Here is an 8,089-nt window from a genome sequence, read left to right as displayed (position 1 = left end):
ACATAAGAGGTAGGCCGCTGTGTTATCTTGTTCCACACATTTGCTCTGAATGGTCTTTACCATGTCACACGTGAACAGTTACTGTACACCTGCAACCCACTCGATGCAAAGCCTGGAACTGCTCCAAGTGGAATGTGTTTGGAAGTCCTTCTTTATTGGAAAATAAATACAGAGTCAAACAGGTGGGCCAGCCAACATCTGTAGTTTTGGATGCCAAAAAGAAGGAGTCTGACTTGCTTGGAATTCAGATTTCCATGAGCTGGTCATTTCCCACAATCACCTCATTTGTTCGTTTTGCTACAAAAGAAAAGGAAAAGGTTTCTGAGAAATGGCAGGAAAAGATGTAATTACAAATCCAAATGCTTTTAATTCTGTGTCAGCAAATATTTACTCCTCTCTATTATGGCTCTGTTCCTGAGAAGCTTTTGGGACTATGATGTGCTGAAGGGGCTGTGAGAGGGACATCATCTTCCTTCGTAGAAGAGTGGAACTGATTCTCTAAACCCTGGCTTTGGGGAAGCTTCCATAGGAGGACATCTGAAGCTGGGTCTCCAGCATAAGGGATGAATAGAATTCTTCCAGGCAGCAATCAAAAGAAAGGCATTCTAGACTGTTAGATCAGCATGGGCAAAGACATGGGGATGTGGGAAAGGGGAACATGAAATACTTCCATGTGATCAGAGGATAGGAAACAAGGAGAGAAGAAATGAGGCTAAAGGATAAATGGAGATACTCAAAGGAGAAAGCGAAATAGCTCGTATACATTATGGAAATACAGAAGTCGTCCTTTATCTGTGAGGGATAGTGCGAAGATCTTCCGCAGATGCCTGAAACTACAGAAAGCACCAAGCCCTATATATACGATGTTTTCTCCTATGTATGTTTTTAATGCATTCTTGTGATAATTTAATTTATAAATTAGGCACAATAAGAGATTAATGAGAACTAATTAAAAAATAGAACAATAGTAATAATACACTGTACCCAAAGTTATATGAATGTAGTGGTCTCTGTGTCTCAAAATGTCTTATTTTCACTGTATTCACCCTTTTCCCTAAGATGATTTAAAATAATTCAGTGTTTACAGGACGAGATAAAGTAAGGTGAAAGATGCAGGTATTGGCCAGGTATGGTGGCACACACCTGTAATCCCAGCACTTGGCAGGCCGAGGCAGGAGGATTGCCATGAGTTTGAGGGCAGCCTGAGTTACATAGTATAGTGAGTTCAAGGCCAGGCTGAACTGCACAGCGAGACCCTGTCTCAAAAAAAAAAAAAAAAAAAAAAAAAGACACAGGTGTTTGACAAACTGTTAAGGTTTCTTGAACATAAGCATTGAGATATCATGAAGGTGGGTCTGATAGCCAAGATGGCTACAAAGTACCAATATGGGGGGAGTGTGTACAGCATGGATATACTGAACAAAAGATGATTCTCATCTTGGATGTGATGGAGTGGAAGGAACAGCATGAGATTTTATCATGCTACTCAGAACAGAAGGCAATTTAAAACTTAAAATTTGTCTAATTCTTTTTTTTTGCAGTACTGGGGATTGAACCTAGGGGCTCTGGGATGAGCTATAGCCCCAATCCTTTTTATATCTGAGACAGGGTCTTGCTAAATTGCTAAACTTCCTGGCTAAACTCGAACTTGCCATGTTCCAGCCTCAGCCTCCCTCAGTGCTAAGATTACAGGCATGCACCACTACAACTGTCAAATTGTTTATTTTTGGAATTTTCCATTTAATTTTTTTTTTTTTTTGGTACTGGGGATCAAACTTGGGACCTTGTGCTTGTGAGGCAGGCAGCAGAACCGCTGAGGTAAATCTCCAGCCCTCCATTTAATATTTTTGACATATGATTGATTGAAAGAGCTGAAACCATAGAAAGCAAAACCATAGAGAGGAACTACTATAAAACTGCCTACTGTTGTAATAAATTAATGAATTAAAGGATAAGTGAGTACTCAGTAAATATTGGTTATTATTATTTTTTGTGAAGTCCTAACTCTTAAGGCCCCTCTATGACCTGACCTATGCCTATCTCTCTAGCTTCATCTCCCACTATTCTCCATTTATACCAAAAAGACATGCAGGGTTCTTTTTTTGTTTTTTTTTTTTTAAGGCAGGGTCTCGCTACATAGTTTAGGCTGGCCTTGAACTCACTATGTAGCCCAGGCTGGCCTTAATCTGTCTGTGATCCTCCTGCTTCAGCCTCCTGAATGCTGGGATTACAGGCTTCCCCCATCAAACTGTAACCCTAATCCAGCATCTCTACTACACGATATCTTCCTTTACTATTCTGGCTTGTATCTAGACGTCCCCTCAAAGCCTCATGTGGTCATAGGTGGGGCTTTTTGGAGGTGGCTGGATCTAGGGTATGTAATGATGGGATTAAGGATATGATGTTGAGGTTAATGGGGTGATGGTAGGTTAAGAGTGTCCTACCCAGAGTGTGAGTGCTACCTTCCCTAAGGATGTGTAGCTTGGATAGAATACAAGGGAGAGAAAGGACTGCTCCCATAGCTTGCTGCTTCTTTGCTGCTTTGGTGACTTCTGCATGCCCTGAACTGTTTCTCCTCTGTGATGCCCCTCTACTGTGCTACCTTGCCTTGGAGCCAGCCAACTATGAGCTGAAACCTCTACAAACTGTGAGCTACAATATACCTTTCCTCCTTTAACTTTGGGTGCTGGGTATTTTGTCTCAGCAGCAAGAAAAGTAACTAAGACAATTACTATATGGTACCTTCCCTTTTGAACTATTCACTTTCTGCTTTGTGAAACCACTGTATGTATCTAATACATACCTTTAACTCTACATCATATTGTTCTCTATTTCACCACAAGAACCTTGCAGGCAGTAAAGGAACAGTGTAGTTATTCATAGTATCTTAACAGTTACTGACACATGAATGATTTCAGTGGTTTGGTGTAATGACAAAGATAGGGTCTGGTCATGTAAGTGTAGAGCTAAAGTTGAAAGGAAGTAAAGTTTAGTAAAGAAGTTCAGAGAAGAGTTGGTGATGTAGATCAGGTATAGAGAGCATCCATAAGGCTCTGGGGTTCAATCTCAGTAACACACACACACACACACACACACACACACACACACACACACACACACACACACACACACACACACACACACACACACACACACACACAGAGTTCAGGGAATCATAAACTGGGCCAGTGGTGCACACCTATAATCCCAGTACTCTGGAAGTCTAAGACAAGAGGACTGCAAGTTCAAGGCCAGTCTAGGGAATTTAGTGAGACTGTGAACTAAAAGAATACAAAAAACAAAACAAAACAAATCAAAACAAAAGAATTGTAGATGTAGCTCAGTGCAAAGGCTCTGGGTTCAATCCCCTGTATTGGGGGTTGGGTATAGTTCAGGGAATGATAAAGCTGGGGGTTTGATAACTGGATAATTCACTGATGAGTATGATTAAATTATCTAAGATACTGGGAAAAAATGAGGAATGGCAGAGGAAGACTGTGAACCAGAAGCTAAAGTGCTCAAAAAATTTAGGGGAATACTCTGGAAGCTGGCCAATGATGGGTTGTAAGGTAAAAAGAGCTACAGAAAGCTTTCAAGGGAAAACAGTATATTGTAGAAAGGAGGCAGTGGGCTATAGATGTAGCTCAGTGGTAGAGTAGAATGCTTTGCCTGAGTGAGGCAACAGGTTCTAACCCTGAGCCTGAGGGCTGGGTATTTAGCTCAGTGGTGCCATGCCTGCCTGGCAAGTACAAGGTCCTGAGTTCAATTCCTGGTACTAGAAAACAAAACAAATCAAAAAATAACAAAAAACCCCAACACCAAAACCAAGCCAAAACAAAACAAAGCAACAACAAAAAACAGAAACAAAAATAAAATACCCTTGCCCTCAACAAAACAAAACAAGAAACAAAGAAAGGCAGCGAACAAATGACAGGGGAAACCAGAAGCGTGCTGCCTATAATCCTAGCAGTTGGGAAGATAAGGCAGGAGGATCATGACTTTGAGGCCAGTCCAGGCTACATAGCCAGTTCAAGGGTAGCCTTTTGTCTCAGAAAACCAATGAAAAAACATTATAGTGATGTCAACTGTTCTCCAAAGATGGCTTTCATGAATTTATGCTCTCACCTGCAGTGCATGTATGTGCTTGTTTCTCCCATCTTCCCTATTAAGGATTATCTGTGCTAATAAGATAAGTAAAAAATGATATCCGTGATTGCAACTTATTTACCTTTGGCTTCAATCCTCTGGCCACTTCCAACCAAACAGTCCTTAATGTCTGCTCCCTTCTCAATCACAGCGTTGTTGCAGATGACACTGCCCTGGATGTTGCTTCTGTAACACAGCAGACAAATAAATTAACCAGAACTCATGGGTCTCATCACCATCCTTACCACTGCTGGCTGGAGGTTCAGGTTCCTCCCTATGTCAAAAAGTGCTGGTCAGTCCAATTAATGGCTACAATGCTTCAAGAAAACTAGAAAACATTAAATAAAATCACTAGAAAACATAATGGTAGATCAAAGGATGACTGGGTTTTAGGCAATTCCAGAGTTGAGATATGTGCATAATGACCTTTCTCCAAGGCCTGAAAAGAACAGATATTTTGGCCAGCATGATAGCACACGTCTGTAATCCCAGCATTCAGGAGACTGAGGTAAGAGGACCACCATGAGTCCAAGGCTAGCCTGGCCTACATAGTGAGTTCTCAAAAAACAAAACAAAACAAAACAAAATGATGCCCAGGATAAGACTGATTGATTCTTTTTTTTTTTTTTGGTACCAGGGATTGAACTTGGGGCCTTGTGCTTGTGAGGCAGGCAGTGGAACCACTGAGCTAAATCCCCGGTCCAGGACTTTTTTTTTTTTAAATGTTTTCAAATGATCTTTATTTAATTAATTTATTTATTGGTACCGGGAATTGAACTCAGGACCTTGTGCTTTCGAGGCAGGCGCTGGAACCACTGAGCTAAATCCCTGGCCCAGGACTGACTGACTCTTAAACCTGAACAATAAAGTTTCTTTTTCTTTTGTATCGGGGATCAAACTCAGGACCTTGCACTTCTGAGGCAGGTGTGGCACCACTGAGCTAAATCCCCAGCCAGGACAATAAGTTTTTGTCAGAGTTTTTTTTTTTTTTTTTTTTTCTGGCACCAGGGATTGAACTTAGAATCTTGCGCTTGCAAGGCAGGGGCGGTGCCAATGAGCCACATCCCTGGCCCTAGACTATTATTTTTAAAGGCCAGGCATGGTGGTGCCTGTCTGTAATTTCAGCACTCAGAAGGCTGAAGGAGGAGGATCACCATGAGTTCAAGACTAGCATGGGGTACACAGCGAGTTCAAGGCCAGTCTGAATTACAGAGCGAGACCCTGTCTCAAAACCAAATAAAAAGTTTAAAGTTCCTTTATTTTTGGGCCGAGGATTTAGCTCAGTGATTCTGCTGCCTGCCTTGCAAGTGCAAGGTCCTGAGAGTTGGATCCCTGGTACCAAAAAAAAAATTCCTTAGTTTTTTATTCCTGGTACCACTACCACAATTTATAGGACAATATACCTGATGTAATGAAAAGAAAAAGACAAAGTTACAACAGATAAAAAGAACTCAGGAATGTATATCTAATTCTTACTACATTGCACTGATCAATAGTTGCACTCTGCAAACTGTGGCCATGACAGTCCTGAAACAGAGGGTTTCCTGTTTAAGCTGCAGTCACTTTTCTGCCTATGGATCATCATTCCTTCTGTGGCAGATTTTCAGTTCCTCTAATGCATTTGGGATGGCTCTCTCAAAGTAACTTGTAGCTTTCCTGACAACTCCTCACTCTCTCTCCTGCTAAGAACTGTAGCTCTTTTCTATTGTTTTTAAAATCCTTTTGTTACTATGTCCACCACTTCTACCACCAGATCCATAACCACCACCACAGGGACTTCCAGAGCTTCTTCCACCAAACCCGCCCCACTTTGTGGGTCCATAATTTGATTGCTGTTGTCCACTATAATGTCCAAAATCACTGTAGTTCCTACCACCAAAATTTTCTCCATCATATCCTCCTCCCCACCACATCCACCACTTTAGTTTCCATATCCTGGTCCACCATCAGCATAGCCTCCTCTACTACTGTAACAGGACCACTGCCACAGTTCCCAACATCACCTCCAAATCCATTATATCCACCATCACCTCCTCCATAACTACCTCTGCTGCCACCTCCTCCACCACCTTAGCCTTCTCTTCCACCAAAGTTTCCACCACGGCCAAAATTCCACCACCCCCTAAGTTTCCTCCATGTCCCATAAAGTTGCCAGATCCACCACCACAAGTTCTTTGTGATTCAGCAGACTGCATCTCTTGTTTAGAAAGGGCCTTTTCACTTCAAATTATACCCATTAATAGTGTGGGTTTTTTTTTTTTTTGGTACTGGGGATCGAACTCGGGTCCTTGTCCTTGTGCAGCAGGCGGCGAAACCACTGAGCTAAATCCCTGGCCCAATAGTGTGTTTTTTTAGGCCAAGGATTTAGCTCAGTGGTGCCACCATTTTTAGTCACTCTAAATGCCAGGACTCATTACTGGAGCCAGATCAAGAGAAATTTTGAAGTTCCAACTTTATTCTGAAGGTGATGGGGAGCCTTCAAAAGTTTTGTAATAGAATAGGGATGGAATCAGATATATATATATATTTTTTGTTCTGCATTGTTTTGTGAGTCAAAGTATCTCTAAATTGCTCAGGGTGGCCTTGAATTTGTGATCCTCCTGCCTCAGCCTCACAGGGCTGGGACTAAAGTTGTGTACCACTACATCTTTAGGAAGACACTAGCAGCATGCTGCCTTTGAGAAGTGAGATAAAGCAACAACAACCAATAAAGGCAAAGAACATTCTGTGTGCCAAGCATGGCTAAATGTTTCATGTTTATTAACTCTTCTTAGTACCTGTATTCTCAATAAACCTACAGGGTACTTCAGTTTTACAATAAGAAACTAAGGCACAAAGAGGTAAGGACAATTTTCTAAAAAGCTATTAAGTGACAGATGAAAATTTGGTTTCTTATTCTGACTCCAAAACTCATGCTCTAACCTAGAGGAGGGTGGAAGGACAGATTCAGAAGAGAAAGAAAGATGAAGATGGGAAAATAAGTTAGAGAACATTATCTTGGTTCAGAAGAGAGACTGGTCTCCTGTGTAAACCCATAAACTCATGGTAAGTCAGCAATATCCTGAGCTGGGTGTGGTAGCGCATGCCTATAATCCTAGTACTCTGGGATTACAGACATGCCTGGCCTGTATTTTGTTCTTTTTAAAAAAATTTTTATTTTTCAGTACCAGGAATCAAACTCAAGACCTTATACTTGCCAGGCAGGTATAGCGCCACTGAGCTATATCCCCGGCCCCTGTATTTTGTTCTTATATTGAATTTTTCCTTCGTTATATTTTTCATTGCTTAGAGGTTTTTTTTTTAATTCTTTTGAAATGACAGGATTTTTTGGTTTTGTGTTCTTGTAGTGCTGAGGATCAAATCCTATGCCTCATGCATGCTATGGAAGAGCTATATACCTAGTACTGATAGGTTGTTTAAAAGTACTTTTCTCTCCTTGCAGAGGTTATTTCTTCTAAATTGCTTTTTCTATTAATGCTTCTTTTTTTTGGTACAGGGAATCGAACTCGGGGGCTCATGCTCGACAGGCAGGTACTGTGCCACTAAGCCACATCCCCAGCTCTACTAATGCTTCTTGACTTACAATGGAAGTATGTAAATCCATAAAGTCATGGTAAATTAACAATATCCTGAGCTGAGTGTGGTGGTGCATGCCTATAATCCCAGTACTCTGGGAGGCTGAGGCAGGAGGACTGCCAAGAGTTTGGGCCAGCCTGTACTATGTTTTGAGACCCTGTCTCAAACAACAAAGCAAAACAAAACAAAAGAAAAACAACAAAAAAACCTCCAAAAACTAACAAACCAAACAAAACAACCCAATATCCTAAGTGAAAAAAGCATTTAATAAACTTTACCTACCATTCGATCCCTGGTACCAACCCCCCCCCAAAAAAAACTTTACCTACCAAACATCATAGCTTAGCAACACAGTATACTACAGAGT

The 8,089-nt window shown here is 41.3% G+C and overlaps 1 protein-coding gene across 3 annotated transcripts in view; it reads right to left on the bottom strand.

Annotated features, from left to right (window-relative positions):
• Positions 1-133: 133 nt before the first annotated feature.
• Positions 134-8,089, bottom strand: part of Eif2b3 (eukaryotic translation initiation factor 2B subunit gamma) — a 134,752-nt gene continuing 126,796 nt past the window's right edge. For all 3 annotated transcript variants that reach the window (XM_004872912.4, XM_087214912.1, XM_087214913.1), the window contains 2 exons: positions 4,229-4,332; positions 134-297 (listed from right to left, as the gene is read on the bottom strand). In XM_004872912.4, coding sequence (XP_004872969.2) covers positions 245-297; positions 4,229-4,332 — 157 coding nt within the window. In that variant the 3' untranslated portion in view covers positions 134-244. The remainder of the gene's footprint in view (positions 298-4,228; positions 4,333-8,089) is intronic.

The sequence above is a fragment of the Heterocephalus glaber genome, unplaced genomic scaffold, assembly GCF_053883595.1.
Source record: "Heterocephalus glaber isolate CG9 unplaced genomic scaffold, H.glaber_assembly_v1.0 deba00001451, whole genome shotgun sequence".
Lineage (NCBI taxonomy): Eukaryota > Metazoa > Chordata > Mammalia > Rodentia > Bathyergidae > Heterocephalus > Heterocephalus glaber.
This window is presented reverse-complemented; position numbering and strand designations above follow the sequence as displayed.